We start from the raw sequence: 17,207 nt of genomic DNA, 5'->3' as shown, positions 1-17,207 counted from the left end.
AAATCTATAAAACATTGGAAAGTCTGACTTTTCTTGTTTAAAAAATAAACCCATGAATACCTAGTGCAGTCATCAGTAAATAACAAAAAATAGTATGCTCCCCCCAGCGACCTTGTCTGCATGGGACCACATACATCAGTGTGCACTAGCTCTAAGATTCCTGTTTGCCTCCTCCTATCATGCACAGGGAACTGTTCTCTGTGCATTTTTCCTAAGGCACAACCATCACAATTTAACTGAATATTACGAAAGATGGGGAGACCTTCAACCATACTTTTCTTTTGTAACAACATGAGATCCTGCAGATTTAGATGACCAAACCTCTGATGCCAGAGTTGTTCAGCTGTCGACTCTCCTGCAACCATGGCTTGTTTTGATATACTTTTTGCATCCAATCTGTATAGGCTTCCAACTCGCATGCCTGTTGCAACAATTTCATTCCTGCAGTCCTTTATCACACAGTGAGTCTTGAAGAATTCGACATGCATATCTTGATCAGCCATCATGGATACAGATATCAGGTTTTTCTTTATTCCAGGTACATATAAAACATTTGAAATGTGACTAATCTTTCCATTTGGTAACTTAACTGAAATCACCCCATGACCTTTAATCTGATATCCATTATCATCCCCTAGATATATTTTTGATCCATTTATAATTTCTTCAAGACTATCAAAAAATTCCTTATTACCTGTCATGTGAAAGGATGCTCCGGAATCGACATACCAGATGTCATCTTCATTCGATGCTGAAAGGGCACAGTCGACTGGGCACAGTCGAAATTCATGACTGAAGTCTTCTTCTTCAACAAAATATCCTCTGTGTTTTGGATTTACCTGTCTCCTCCTTGCCTCATCAGCCTGCTTCTTATAATAACAATCTCTCTGTATATGACCCTTCTTTCCACAATAAAAGCATTTCTTTTCAGAATGATTTGCAAGCATACCTTTATGACAGTGATTTTTATGTGTTGTTCCTCCTTTCTGGATTGATTGCTGTTGTGACTGCTTCCCTTTGGATAGTCGTCGTTTTGCCATCAGCGCAAGATCGTCACTTTGGGGGTTTAGATTCAAGTTCTGCCGTCGCTCTTCCTCTTGCTGCAAGATTGCAGTGAGATCATCAAACGTGGGTGTTTTCTCCCTTGTCGAGACTCCAGTGATGAAGGTTTGGAAATCATCACGCATCCCATTCATTGTAATTGCAACAAGATCTTCATCAGCCACCGCCACTCCAATGGCCCCCAATCCGTCTTTAACATCCTTAATTCGCGCAACAAATGCAGTAGCAGACTCCCTTTCGTCCATCCTCATTGAAAATAGCTTGCTTTTCAGAGCCAAAACTCTGTTTGCATTCTGGGTTTCATACAGACTTTTGATTTTCGTCCAAATCTCTGCGGACGTTTTACAGTCTCTGATGTGTGCAATGACATTGTCTTTCACAGACATCTTCAACAGGACTTTGGCCTTGTTTTCTCGTTTTTCCCAGTCTTCCTTCTGTGTGGTTGCAGTCGGCTTCTGCTCATCGCCTGTCACTATAGTCCAGGCGTTCGCACCTTCGAGCAGGGTCTGGATCTTAAACTTCTAATTCGTGAAGTTAGACCCATTGAGTTTACCAGATTCGTTAAGGTAAGATTCCATCGTATTACTCATTGTGAATCTACTTAACAACAATAAAAACAATACCTGACAGATGGATCTGTCACCTCTGCCACCGATCTACAGTGTCTGGCACTCCCGCTCCAATGAGCAAATTTGGCATTTTCAACACAGCCGAAACAATGATCTGATCACAATTGATCCGATCCACCTCTCCTGGATTGATCTGCCACTTCGCCGATCCTGCTCTCCCTGTAGATCGCCAAACAAAGTCGAGGTTTCCCGCAGATCACCTCTGGCGCTTTCCCGATCTGTCTCTCTCGAACGGATCTGCAACTCCACCGATCTGCACCGTTTGCAAACCGCCAAACGAAGTTCACACTATTCACAGATCCCCTTGGCGCTAGCCCGAGCGAAAAATCCACGCTAATTAAAAATCGGTGTAAGTGTCTTAATTGGCGCGACTTTCCCGGTAAAATCCCGCGCTAATCGGGCTTTCTGGCGCATTGGCGCGATTTATCCCTTAAAATCCACGCTAATTGGGCTTCTGGTGTGACAGTCAGCGCAAAATCCGCGCTAATCTGCCTTTCTACTCAGAAAAAAAAGTTTCCGAGTTTGAGCCAGGTGTTCTGCAGTCCACCTGCTCAATTGAGCACAGAGCTCTCGTGTACACACAGCCACAAAGGCACTTCAAGCCACATAGGCTATTCCAGCCACACAGGCAATTCCACCACACAGGTGACAAAAGATCAGGCTCACTCAAGCTGAGCTCTGATACCAAGATAAAATGTGAACAGAATTGAAAAGAAAGAGATGTAGCTCTCAGGTGTGGCCTGCACCTGGGGACTACACTCACAAAACTTGAGAGATCACTCTCGTCCACTCTATTCATCAATCAATCAAAGATTACATCATTAAATACAATACTAGGAAATAGGAAGTTGCACCCAAACCCCATAACTATAGGAACTAATCCTAAACTAGGGAGAAAGTTACAACAACGTAACTATTTTCTCTATTAATATCAAAATAATATTAATTATTCTCAACTGGTCTCAGAGATATTTTAGGGAAAGCCGAAGTTATTGGTTTAATTAACTAGATTTCATAATTTGAAATATTGTTGTGTTCCTTAATTTGTGAGATTCTTGGCTAGAGGATCTTCGAAAACTCAATGTGTTTGGTAGAAATATTTTGCAACGGTTTCGTTGTATTATAATAGATTATTTGGGGATTAAATTTTTAGTAAATGAATGGTAGTTTAAAAAAATTACAAATTAGTTTTGAAAATAATAGAAATTTTGGTAAGATTATAACAAAAATCCGTAAACATTTTTGAAAATCTGAGTTAATGTTGTTAAATTTCAAGATTTTGAGTGGCTTAAAAATTCTTAATGGTACCGAATTTACTTTCACCATAACAAAAATTTGAACATTCTAATTTTTTAAATTCTTTTCACGGAGTTCTGACAAGAAAACTGCCATGCTCACAAATTTGTGAAGTCAGTAGACAATAGCATTAAATAACTGTAAATTTGTTACAGTAAATTTGTATTTGTAACAGATTGTCATCGACCTCAACATAATTCAAGTCATAACTAATTTTTTACCGTAATTTACAGATTGTAAAGAAAGTGCGTTCGACGAGGTGTTCTAAGCATTCCTCCACCCGTGTAAGTTCTCTAAGTTGGATCACGATGCAGACTCCCACCACTGTTTGTTCAACGTATAGTTCACTAAAAGTTTCTTCTGTAGCTGACACCTTCCACTAAGCTAGACCATCGTTCTTTGTTACATCGTTGTCCCTTCACAATGCACGGCAGTATAGCTTTTCCAAACCTGTAAAAACTCTAGTAACGACGATGGCACAACATTGCGATAAGAAAAAACCAAAAGAAATGAGGAGGCAAAAGTTGCATTGCAACAAGAGTTGATACAGTTCTTTGCACAAGTTTCAACAATAATTTAAAGACTCGTGAATATGCAGCAACGAAGTGGGGAGATACTTATAATGAACTTAGCTCATTGTAGGGGAGTTAAAGGTGGTGGAGAGTGTACAGTAAGCTCTGAATAATGAAATTTTTTGTACAATCAAATTTCTTTGCACAAAATTCTCCTCATAACTAAAGTTTTCCACATAGTGAAAACTCTTTGCACAAGTTTCGACCATAATTTAAAAAATCATATGTATGCAGTAACTGTAAGAGTTCCAATAAATATTGAAACTTGTAAATTTAGGTAACTATCTTAATATAGTTGTTGTCTTATTTTTATTTATCGAACCATCAGTCTTATCTTCTAACAATAACTAAAAGCCTATATTGTTCCTATAAATTAAATTCATATATAGCTCATTTTCTTAAACAATAAAGTGTGTTTTCTCTTCGTTCTTCATCAACTGATCTCTCGGTAAAAAGATGGTTTAGCTTTGCAGTATCTTTGGGTATTTTGATACTCTTTCATGGTAATTGCGAGCTCCTTTCGTTTTTTTTAAATCTATTTTAAAGATTTTAAGATCCGCTTTTGGATTTAGATATGTTTGAGGTTTGTTAATTGCAACGTGTAAGTGGGGATATTTCAATTTTTAATCTCACATTTGCGCAGACCTTTTCCAACCACTCGATTACATTGAAATTAATTCCATATTTTTTCAGTTGTGGTGTTTCGAGCGCGTGGTGCAAGTGTTAGCGATTATCCAGACTTGAAACGACATAGTTATATTGGAGATTGGAGCAACGCAAATGCAATGCATGAAGATTCATTCAACAATCAGTAGCAAGTTATTTGCTTTGTTTTGGTTTGAACACATTAAAAAAATGGATTAAGACATTTTTCTCGTCCACATAAAAAATGAGGAGGTTTTTTTTTTTTTTTTCAAAAGGTGGAAAAACCTATCAAACTCAGTTTGTCAAACCAACAATGAGGACAGCCATCTCTGGCTGCTATCCGCGAATGTCAGTTGACACATCATTGTTATCAAGGAAAACCACGCCACTTGAAATAACCCGCTGGTGGTCCGTAAGGGAGCAGGCTTTCACTCCTGCCAGATGCCTCTGGGTCTTGGGCCGTTAACCTGTTTCCTTACGTCCGAAGAAGACGAGCTCTTAGCCAAGCAGAAGCAGTTTTAGGGCATACTCCAGGCCCATAAAAAATGAGGAGGCTTAATAAAAGAAGAAAGGCATATTTAAAAAACAAAAAACAAAAAGAGAAAATCACTTTGAATAAAAAAGAAAATTGACAAGGTTTTCTCTTTGTTTCTCATTTTAATTTGCCTTTTTTTAAGAAAAATTATAGTTAAAAAATTTATTTATAGCTAAAAATAATTTGGCTTAAAAGAAAGAGTGAGCATTTTTTTTGTTAAAAGGAAAATTAGGCAAAATTTATTGACTGGGATAAGAAGAAGAATATGGGCAAATATTACTGGAATTTTTCTAGCAAAAATTCTTGGCAACTTTTTTATATGGTAAAAAGAAGTTGGGCAATTTTTTTTTTTTGGCATTTTGCAGTAGTTGTAAAATTTGAGTTTTGATATTATGGCAGAGTTAAGGATAATAGAGTTACAAGTATCACGCTTCCAAAAAAATGCAACAAGTGATGCAATCTAAGGGGTTGTGGCAAACATTAAGTGAAAACCAATTGAATTTTACAAAAAAAGTGAAATATTTGCCTACAAGAATAAACTAGATGAAGCAATGGGGTTGATTGGGTTGAATGTTTCAGATAATTGATCTTCATTGTATTGGTGCATTAGTGCCAAGAATCTTTTGAGATATCTTGGGAACACAACCATAAGGTGAGTGGTTCAGCCTTACCCTAGTGATTTGTTGTGTACATGGTGGGTAAGGTTTAGCCTTCCCTTGGGATGCGCCATGGCAACATGTAGGCAGGATGAATGGTTCATCTTTTTCCTACTGAGACATCCTACCCATGCAGTCTAGGATTCACGGGAAGTACCTCTCATCTGATCAATGAGTAGGGAAATGAGTATAGGGACCATAGTAGTACCGATGGATGTATCATGTTACTACTGTACTCCCTATGCTAGGAGAAAAAGGAGGTTGAATGTATTTTTTTGATTCTATCAAAAATAAAGGGTCATTTTCAAGTTTTTGCATTTACCTTCTATGCATCAAGGGATGCCCTTGGTGCCAAATTTCAAATGCCCATCTTTGAGACATTTTGTGATTGTCTCATACGAGAACAATCTAAGCTCAAGCAACTAGAAGTTCTCTATGGCTCTTCAAATCAAGATTTGGTGGTCCATAACTCTAAAGGTAAGCACAAAGCTCAGTTCGACCAAAGAAAATTTTTGCACAAACCCATGAGACTCCTTCCAAGCCTAACCATAATATTAATTCTTCACCTCCAATTTCTAAGAATGAAGAATCCTCCTCAAAGACAAACAAAAAACAGGAAAAGAAGAAGACCAAAACAGATGAAATTTGTACATTTGTGGCAAACATGGACATGTTGAAGCAAAATGTTGGATAAAGTTGAATGCCTTAGAAGAGGCCATGAACAAGCACAATATTTCAATAGGAAAGGGACATTCACTATCAGCCCAAGCCATATGTAAATGTACATACAATTGGATACTTGATTCAGGAGCTTCACATCATATGACTGCTTGTCAAGACCTACTTCCCTCTACATCACATAGCAACATATCATAAATTGCAGTTGGTGACTCTACAAAACTTGAAGTCTTGGGACCATGCGTTTTACAGATGACACATGGCTGCATTAATAATGTGCTCCTAGTCCATGAAATTACTGCAAATTTTCTGTCCATTTAATAGATCTGTCATTTTGGTAATGGGAAAATTGTAGATTTTTCTCCAACTAAAGTAGTCATTAGAGAGCTACATGTTCCTCCAGTTGTTGTTGTTATGAAACAAGATGATCATGCCTCTAGAATATATGTTTTTCTGCTTCGATCCTTCCTTTGCTTCTTCTTTTATAGCTCATGTTGATTCATTGAGTAAGCTTTGGCATGAAAGGTTTGGTCATCTCAATTATAGATATTTGCAATAGATGTACACTCAAAATTTGGTTTCAGGTCTTCCTAAGGTTTCATGTATTGATGGAGTGTGTGCAGGTTGTGCCCTTGGCAAACAACACCAAGATCCATTTCCTAAAGGGAAAACCTCAAGGGCAAAAGCACCTCTTGAGTTGGTGCATAGTGATCTAATGACATTTTCAACTCCTTTTTTAGGGGCCAAATATGCATTAACTTTTATTGATGATTTTTCACGATACTCTTGGGTTTATTTTCTCAAGTACAAGAGCGAAGTCTTTGCAACCTTTAAGACATTTAAATCTCTTGTTGAGAAACAATCTTCATGCTCCATTAAAAAGCTACACACAGATAATGGGGGGAATATGTCAGCAAGGCATTTCAAAATTTTTGCAAAGAACATGGCATTCTTCATCAACATTTTGTTCCCTACACCCCTCAACAAAATGGTGTAGCTAAACGGAAGAATATAACACTTAAGGAGATGGCTAATTGTATGATTCATTCCAAGAACTTGGCACCTACTTTTTGGGTTGAAGCAGTTAATTGTGCTAATTACATTCAAAACAAGATGCCTCATAAGGTAGTTCAAAATATGACTCCAATGGAAGCTTAGACACATGAGAAGCCTGATGTATCTTCTTTCAGGGTATTTGGTAGTCCTTCTTGGGCATTAATTCCATATGAAAAATGTAAAGAAATGGAAAATAAAAGTTTGCAATTGATATTTGTTGGTTACTGCAAGGACATGAAAGCTTATCAACTCTTTGGTCCTAACTCTAAGGAAGTTTTGTTCCGAAGAGATGTTCATTTTGATGAAAATATTAATCCAGGATCATCTTCTTCCCTTACTACCTCATCTTTAATTGTTGATTATGGTTTTAATCATTGTGATGCTTTTAGATATGGAAAAAGAAGAAAGCTCTCATGAAGGTCTTCAGCCAGAAAAAAAATCTTCCATCATCACCGGCATAACTCGTACATGAGCAACTTGTTCTGGATAATTCCTTGAGGAGAAGTCTTCATAAGAGAAAGCATCTTGATAGATATGGCTATGATGCAACTGATTTCAGCTATATAGCCTTAAATCAACCATAGTATGAGGAATCTCTCTTTTGAGTCATGCAATTTCAGAGGAACCACAAAAATTTCCTGATGTTGTTGGAAAACGTGAATGGGAAGTTGTCATGACAAAAGAGTATTCTTTTTTTATGAAGAATCATACTTGGGATCTTGTTTCTCTTCCAAAGGGACGCAAGTTGGTCCGTTGCAAGTGGGTCTATAGAACCAAATATGCAGTAGATGGATCTATAGACAAACATAAGGAACGTCTTGTGGCTAAGGAATTTTCACGGGTTGAAGGAATTAACTATACTAAGACTTTCATTCGTGTCACCAAGATAGATTCTATTCATCTTTCTCTTTCTCTTGTAGCCTCACGAGGCTGGTGAGTTTACCAGATGGATCTGAAGAGTGTTTTTCTACATGGTGATCTACATGAGGATATTTACATGGAGAAACCCCCTAGTTTTATGCAGGATCCTTCACTTTTATGCAAGCTTAGGCGATATTTGTATGGTCTCAAACAAGCTCCTAGAGCTTGGTATGAGAAGATGGATAGTTTTCTGCTTTCCTTAGGGTTCAATTGTTGTCACTCTAATCCAACAGTCTACACTAAGAGACATGGCTTTGATTTATTGATTCTAGTTCTATATGTGGATGATTTGATCCTCACATGGAGTTCTTCATCTATGATTCAGAATGTTAAGGAAGCATTAATGGGACAATTTTCTATGATAGATCTTGGTCTTCTACACTACTTTCTTGGCTTGCGAGTTCACCAATCTTAAAAAATAATCACCATCTTCCAATATTCTTTTGACTTAGTCCAGCGTTTTGGCATGGCTAATTGTAAGCCTTCACCTACTCCTTTTCAGTTTGGTGTTACTCTTACTGCTATTCTTACTGCTAGTTGCACCACTCCCAAGGTGGATCTTACATTGTATCGCCAACTTGTTGGCAATCTACTTTATTTGACACACACCTGACCTGACATTGCCTATGCAGTCAGGCTAGTCTCTAGATTTTCTTAGGATCCTCATTAGAGTCATTGGAAAGCAGCAAAGCATATTCTCATATATATTCAAGGAACTTCCAATTTTGGCATTCAGTATACTGCTAGTTCTTGTAGGCTTCACTGTATGACTGGGTTGGATCAGTGGATGATTGGAAATCCACCTATGGATTTGTTTTTTTGTCTTGGATCTACTCCTATTGCTTGGTCCTGCAAGAAACAATCAGCAATTGCATTATCTACAGCAAAAGTTGAGTATAGAGCTGCAGTTCTCGCAAGTCAAGAAGTTCTTTGGTTGTGACAGTTATTGCTTGAGTTTGGCATTCAGCAGGATCAACCTACTCTCTTATGGTGTGATAATCAAAGTGAAATACAAATTTCTAGAAATCTTGTGGAGCATCAAAGGACAAAACACATTGAGATTCATATGCACTTCATTCACCAACTTATTCAAGATGGTGTTCTCAGCCTAGAATATGTACCTACTGAAGAACAAATAGCAGATATTTTTACAAAGTCCTTGGCATCACCAAGGTTTCTTCAGTTATGACATATGCTTGGAGTAAAGGAAGTTGTCCTTGGGGGGTCATCTTGAGTCCTCCTTCCTTTATCTCTTCATTTTATTTCCTTCTTTATTTCTTATGAAATGTTGTACATGGGTACCTAAAAGACCTAGTTGTCACCACCATTCTTTGTGTTTTTTTCTTTATTTTCCTCCCTACATTTTGCTTATGGGGGGTGTTAGAGTTCCAATAAATATTGAAACTTGTAAGCTTACGTAGCGATCTTATCAATTGCATTGTTAGTCTTATCCTTATCTATTGAGTCATCAATCTTATCTTCTAGCTATCGCTAGAAGCCTATATTGTTCCTATAAATTAGGTTCATGTATAGCTCATTTTCTCAAGCAATGAAGTGTGTTTTCTCTTCATTCTTCATCTTGTAATATCTTGGTAAAAAGATGATTTACTTGGGTATTTTGATGCTCTTTCAGCAACAAAGTTCAAAGCTCTACACAATGAACTTAGCTCATTATGTGAGAGTGTGGAGCTCTACACTAAGTAAAACAATACCATTAAATTCACTTAATAGCAATCCTAAAACTTAGAAGGAAAGATATTTTAAAGCCCAAGCTAAGTGATATTGAAACTATACTTGTCCAAGATGACACAGGTTTCTGTGCCTTTTTGGCTTCACCAGCTAATAATAGTGAACTTCAACCATAGTTTAAAGATTTATAAATATGCGAACAACTAAGTGCGGAGCTCTGCACAATAAACTTAGCTCACAAATAATACATTGGAATGCAAAGCCGCATTAACGAAAAACAGTCTGGAACAATAAAACTCTTTGTCAAAATGTAAGCTATAGCTGCTAGCTCACAAATAATATATTGAATTCCAAGCCGCATTAATGAAAGCGGCCTTGTTCTCATTGGAAGAATATAACTGTGTCAAAATGTAAGCTATAGCTGCGCTTGTTAGTTCAAACCATGTAAAAATTTATAACCCAGTGTTGGTAAACTCCCTGTGTTTTTTTATCAAATTCATCGGTCCTTCAAAAATTAATTTACACTAAATGCTCGTGGTAATCCTCATAGCAATATTCGATAAGAGGTAGACCGCATAGAGGTTTACGTACAGAATCGGATCGCTGCACAATGAGAATGCGGAGAGAAAGACCACAGAATCGGATCGCTGCACATTGAGAATGCGGAGAGAAAGACCACGGAGAATGCGAGTGCGGATGTGGTTTCATTGTGCGGAGTGTGAAGCCACCGCTGTACTACGCACATAGGATGTAGTGAGAGAGCACTAGTGGAAGTGGATGCTAATTCTTGAAGGTGTATTTGTTGTTTTACTAATGGGCGTGGTGAACTGCAAATGCATTGTGAAATACAAAGATAGGGGTGAATGATGGAGATCGATTAAATTGTTGCTACTGGCTTACCGGGAGTCCACGGAGTATCGTTGGTTGATGAGAAAAAAAACCACAAGATTGTGTTGAGGAGCAATTTGTAGGAAGAAATATAAAGGTTATCTATATAAGATTAATCTAATTTTTTCACCTGGATTTTTTCTTGTGAGTTGATAAAATTTCAACTTGACATTTTTCATATCATACCGTAAAATAAATCTCAAGACTTAATGAAATTTATTCAAAAAAAATCTAACAGTAAAATAACTAATAAAATAACTATAATGAAAAGATTTACAATCACCTATTCAATCAATTTCGATAACAATTTCTCCGAAGACGGTGCTAAATTCAAGGATGCTGAACTTAAAACGAAATCAAAGCAATCAACACACATGTTATATGAGAATCAAGCATCGAACAGTTGTAACAAATATAGAAACTCATATTGGAAGCCTGATTATTTGTGAAAAACGAATTTGTTGAGAGTAGCGCATAAAATAGCTCTTCTTCAGACCTGTACCTTCTACAGGGGGTTAGGAATGTAATCGGTAGTATATTTCAGTCCACCATAGTTGACAACTTTGGGGTACTGTGCTGATAGAGATTAATGTGCGGCCTTGGTTTTGCTCCCCCACAAATGTGCTCTACATCAAGCAAAACAAGATGCTACTATTTCGTGATAATGGAAAGGAGGACATACTATACAAAACAAGGAAATGAGATTACGGGAGGAACCTAAAAATGGTAAACTGTCTTGATCCCGTGACTCTAAATGGTACTAGTGAACAATTTGTTGACGGGGATTGATTGGTTGTGTACGATAGCTGGATCAATTAGAAGAAAACGAATGCCGCTTTCATCAATGAAAGCTACAACATAGCCATCGAAGTCTTGTGGTTGTATCCTCAATTATTGGAAAAAGAAAGCCAGATCGATCATTTACAAATCAATTTCATCCTCTTCCCCTTCCAGGTTGGATTGGGGAATCGAAAACGACCTTTAGCTCTGACTATGGCTCTTCGTCTAGCCCCCTATCTCCTGTATGTCTCTATCTGTACCAAATAAATTACCAACTACGACTAGCATGATCCCCACGTATGCATATGGGCTTGTCTCTGGTTTGCATCTCCGCGTGCCCACCGCTCCTACTCTCCCTATAACATACTAACTCTTTATCACAAAGCTTCACACAATGAACTTCAAAGAATGAAACATAATAATATTAATTTGAAACATAATAATATTAATTGGAGATTGATTCAATACATCAATAATATTAATTGGAGATTTGTTCAACACAATTTTTTTAGTCTATGTAAAAGACCTACAACTTAGTCAGTTTTAACAGTGATACTATTAGTGTGTTATAGCATAGTTTTAACAGTGTCAGCATTAGTGTGTTAGAGCACTTACCCACATAATGACAGCGCACAACTATTTTTTTTATTTTTATTTTAAAATGAATTGTGAGGGATTGAAAAATACCAAAAATAAATGGAAGTTGTCTTTAGTGTGACTTTTGGACTTTTCAAATCCAGCAGAAAAATTTGAAGTGAAATTTTGATTTGTGCTATTTAAACTGATTTTTTGACTATATCTATGGATTCAACACCTTGAAAAACCCCTAGGGCAATTTGATTGTGAAGGGGTTACCCATCAAGCTTGTGATTTCAATAACCAGTCGAAAATTTTGAGGTGAAATCTTGATTTTGTTATTTACACTGGTTTTTTGACTATATATATGATTTAACACTCTTCAAAACCCCTAAAGCACTTCGATTATGCAGGGGTTACTCATCAAGTTTGTGATTTTAATAAATTCCTGCATTTTAGAGAAATTAGACCAGGAAATTTTTGAGGTGAAATATTGATTTGTGTTATTTAAATTGGTTTTTTGACTATATATATGATTTAACACCTTGAAAAACCCAATGGGCACTTCGATTGTGTAGGGGTTACCCATCAAGCTTGTGATTTCAATAAATTCCTGCTAGATTTTAGAGAAATTAGACCAGAAAAAGCCAGCGGAAAAGCTTGCAAATAATCTTACTAAAACAACTAAAAAATAAAGAGGCCCTCCATTAGAGGAATTATGTGGTGTGAGAGCTTATTCAACCAATCAAAAATTAGAAAATTGTTTTTCAATTTATAAGAAAATAGAAATATTAAGCATTTTTCCTAATCAAAATTAAAAAAATAGCAAAATAATGCAAAATAAACTCACTTTAACCACTAAGTAAAACCCCTTACAAGACAATAACTCATAAACAAACAAATCCACACAAAAAAAACTTCAACTACCCTTACACTTATTATATTTCCATTCTAATTCTTAACCATATAAAACATCTCCCATTTAAATTTAAAAATAATAATAATAATAATTTTTACATGAATTGTTTTTCATTCGTAATAAAATAAAAATAAATTTTAAGTTTTATGGAAATATTTATATATTACACTTATTTTCATTGTATTCTATCATACAATTTGAAAAAAATACATATTTCTAATCACTATATAAACATTGCTTTTTTAATGGTGACTTAGTTATCATTTATATTAAATTATTAATGCTATTTATAATTATAAATTAATAAAGCAATAATTTATTATATTAATATTTGAAGTAGATTAATTGATAATGGTCTTGAAAATGAAATGTCATGTATGAAAAAGTTTGAGTTTAAAATTTTTAGTCTTATATTTATATAAATATTTAGAAATTATAATAGTAATGGTTGGAATCAATCTCATATCACTTAAACTAAATAGTTTAATTTATAAACCAAATAGTTTTTTTCATTAATATTTTTTTTGTTAATTTTAATCAAAATTTAACATAAATTTTTAAAAATTTAAGTTTAAATTGTTTAATCTATATAATTCAATGCTGAATTTATTTATGCATTCAAAAATGTATTTTAAACAACAAATTTTTTTAATTTATATTACCATATTTTAATGAATTCCAATGAAAAAACTATTTTAATAAATTCCTGTAAAAAAACTATCTCATTTATATTTTATACTAAACTGATAATAAATATTCAATTGTTACCAAATTCTCATAATATATACATAAATTATACAAATATTGAAATTTATTAATTAATTAGAAACAACAATATAAACCAGTATCATTTGCAAATGAGTTAATATTGATAAATCATACTATTAACTTATAATCTTATAACATATATATAATTATATAGATTAAATTGTTTAATCTATATAATTCAATGCTGAATTTATTTATGCATTTCAAAAAATGAATTCCAATGAAAAACTATTTTAATAAATTCCTATAAAAAAATTATCTCATTTATATTTTATACTAAACTGATAATAAATATTCAATTGTTACCAAATTCTCATAATATATACATAAATTATACAAATATTGAAATTTATTAATTAATTAGAAACAACAATATAAACCAGTATATTGATAAATCATACTATTAACTTATAATCTTATAACATATCTCTCATAAATTGATATCTATGCTTAGGCATATTATATCTGAATTGCAAGATATTGTTCTTAAATGTCATAAAACAGCATATAACTTGCTCAATGAATTGAGTCATAAACTTTTCAAAAACAATCAAAATTCTACAAGCGTGTTTTCTTATTTATTTATAAATAAAAACATCGCTCTAAACGTATAAAATAGCTTCTACCAACCTAAGATGGAAGCCACAAGATTCGGCAATGTGAAAGGACAAACTTGTCTGGCGCGATGCTAAATGTCAATCAGTCATGGAAAAGCGTGTCTCATTTTCCACGGTGCCGTGACGTTGAGAATCTCAATACCTGGGAATGCAAAAATACCAACCAGCTGATCTTCCTCCCATTGCGGTATTGGCATCAAACGAAAACCCTACTGTCCACCCACTCTAACAGACTGATGTCCCTGCCCACACAATGTGTTCACCCGCTCGAGCAGACTGATGTCAACCAGCCGAACCAACTTCAAAATTCCACAAAGGACTTCCAATCACGAACTCACTCTGTTTGCCTTAGCACAGTCAGCCCTAAACGCCGTCCATGGCTCCTGTAAATTTCCATTACTCGGAACCATGTTTTATATATATCTTAAAAATATATATGTATATATGGAATAATTGTTTGGAAATAAAGAGATATAATAATTATCAGTTAGTAGAGCAGGTTTACCATCGACCTCTCTCGTCTGATAGAAATTGTTGGTTGCTATAGGAAAATGTTCATTTCGAAGAACAACTCCAGTCGCTCATGCTCTCCTTTGTGCCGCCTTCCGAAGATTGAACCCAAGTAACGTCCCCTCTGCTGTTGCAAAAAATTTCCAGTTCCGATTCGATTTCCTTGGTACCTGCCCATGGCCCATCTATTGCTTCAAGGGCCAGCAGTGCCTCTGCCATTGAAGGCCTTGACACATCTCTCGGGTGGGCAGATTGAAGCGCCAACAACAAAACTTTATTTATTGTATTCCTATGTCCCGAATTGCGAATCTTGATGTCGATAACCTCTTCGGCCCGGTTCTTCTGCGTCATGTCGACCACCCAGTCCGATATAAGAAAGTGCTCGAGAACACCAGAGGTCGAATCCAGAGCCCTCCGTCCCGTTATGAGCTCCAGCAGTATGATGCCGAAGCTGAATACATCGCTCTTGTCGGTCAGATGGCCGTAGAGAGCGTATTCGGGGGCCACATAACCGAGCGTCCCAACAGTCCTGGTGCTGTAATGGCTCTTATCCTCTTCTTCTTTCTTCAACTTGGCCATTCCAAAGTCTGCGACCAAGGCATTCAGTTGGGCGTCCAGCAGCACGTTGGCAGCCTTTACGTCCCTGTGAATGATGGCCGGCTTGGCGAATTCGTGCAGATAAGTGAGCCCCCTGGCTATGCCCACCGCAATCTTGTACCGCTCGGGCCATGACAGCGATGTTGATCTATTGGGATTGAAGAGACAGTCCGCCAGACTGCCGTTCTCCATGAAATCAGAAACAAGAAGCTGCTCGCTTACCTGACCGTCTTTGTCGAATTCGATGCAGTAGCCTCTGAGAGGAAGCAGGTTGCGGTGCTTAATCCCGCTGATGACACGCAGTTCGTGTCTGAAATCATCGTCTCCTTTGATCTTTGTGGAGTTCTTTAATCTCTTCACGGCAATCCGCGATCCGTTTGGCAGCGTCCCTCGGTAAACAGTGCTGAAACCTCCCTCGCCGATCACGTTCGACGCCGCGAAATTCCCAGTGGAATCTCTGATCTCCGACAGGCTGAAAAATGCGAGTCCCGTTCTCGAGCTCAACGATTCGTATCTCTCCATCAACTTCAGCCGTTTCGTTTCCACGAGACGGGACTTTCGCCGTTTTAAACACAGGCAGATGCTCAATCCAACTACCAGTATTCCCACAGAAGTGATTATGGCGAGGAAATACCACTTCATAACTCTATTTCGTCTTTTAGGCCCGCCAAGGGTTGCCAGTGCCGTTAAATTCTGTACGCTGAGAAGGCAGTAAGCGGCGTCCGGTCCGAGACCATCGTAACAATTGATGCCTCCTCCCACATAGATCATCACAAACATTTGGCAATTCGATTTTCCTCCCGATGCTTTGTTCAGCGAACGGACCGCCATGGCCATGGCCCATAAGCATCTATGGCACTGAAAGGCTCCGGTCGAGATCCGTTGCAATTCAGCTTCAAGCCCGACGTATCCACCAAGCTCTCAAAGGTCGTTAGATTGTCAATACCGAGGCAGGTGCGTGAATCACACACGAAATTTTCAGACCTCACGTTGCAGCTCCTGAACAGGTCGGCTCCTATTCCCGCCTTGGCTTCCACTTGCCTCTGGAATTCGTTTAAACATATAGCCGCCGTGTGGTTGGTGGGGAAGAGGAAGGAACGGGTGGTGTGCATCCATGAGAAATGAAGGATCTTGATTAAATCGCTGATGCCTTGGCAACAGTGAGATTTGTCAGGCAATGAACATTGTTGGAGCATCCATGGCTGAGCGTCAAGCTCCACAGTTATGTTCAGCGGACAATATGCTGCTGAATCTCCAACCCCCGCTGCGAACGACATGTTCAAAGCCAAGGGAAGCAAAAACATAAATAAGCAAAACATCGGGATGTGATTCACGACAGTTATGATCGAATTGATTCTGTCACAGAAATTCATAGCAGGAGATTAAAATTAAATGGCACGGATCTGCCCAACAGAAACATAAAATATATCAAAATGAAGGATGCGTTGCATTTTTGAAGGCACGATGCATCAAACGAATCTGCATCGGTCAGTCAGCGCAATCAATAGTCTACAAATTTACTGTTAGTCGTATCTGGCTTACAAGACTTGGGACTGATGCGGAATTAGGTGAGAATCGAGATGCGACACGATGTTCTAGAATTTCGCAACAATCCTATCGTGTATTAAATAGAAAAAGGCATTAATCTATATGATTAAAAATGACGTTGCATGCTCTCATTGCAACATTGTCATACGGTTTGTTGTAACTATGATAAACCGTGAATAAAGAGCAACAATATCTAGCTTAACTTTAAAATGTTCATGGTATGTGATGTGAGATTTCACATGGAAAGGATTTGAAAGATTGTGAT

The 17,207-nt window shown here is 36.9% G+C and overlaps 1 protein-coding gene across 1 annotated transcript; it reads right to left on the bottom strand.

The window, feature by feature from the left end:
- Positions 1-14,842: 14,842 nt before the first annotated feature.
- On the bottom strand, positions 14,843-16,231 carry LOC149139379 (putative LRR receptor-like serine/threonine-protein kinase RKF3). The gene has a single exon (XM_089450704.1). The coding sequence runs from the start codon at positions 16,229-16,231 to the stop codon at positions 14,843-14,845; it is 1,389 nt and encodes a 462-aa protein (XP_089306830.1).
- Between the last annotated feature and the right edge of the window lie 976 nt (positions 16,232-17,207).

Source organism: Pinus tabuliformis, chromosome X (genome assembly GCF_031772625.1).
Source record: "Pinus tabuliformis cultivar Carrire ecotype Pingquan chromosome X, CPIR1, whole genome shotgun sequence".
In the NCBI taxonomy this organism is placed as follows: domain Eukaryota; kingdom Viridiplantae; phylum Streptophyta; class Pinopsida; order Pinales; family Pinaceae; genus Pinus; species Pinus tabuliformis.
Note: the sequence above shows the minus strand (reverse complement) of the source record. Positions and strands in the feature narration are given on the sequence as shown.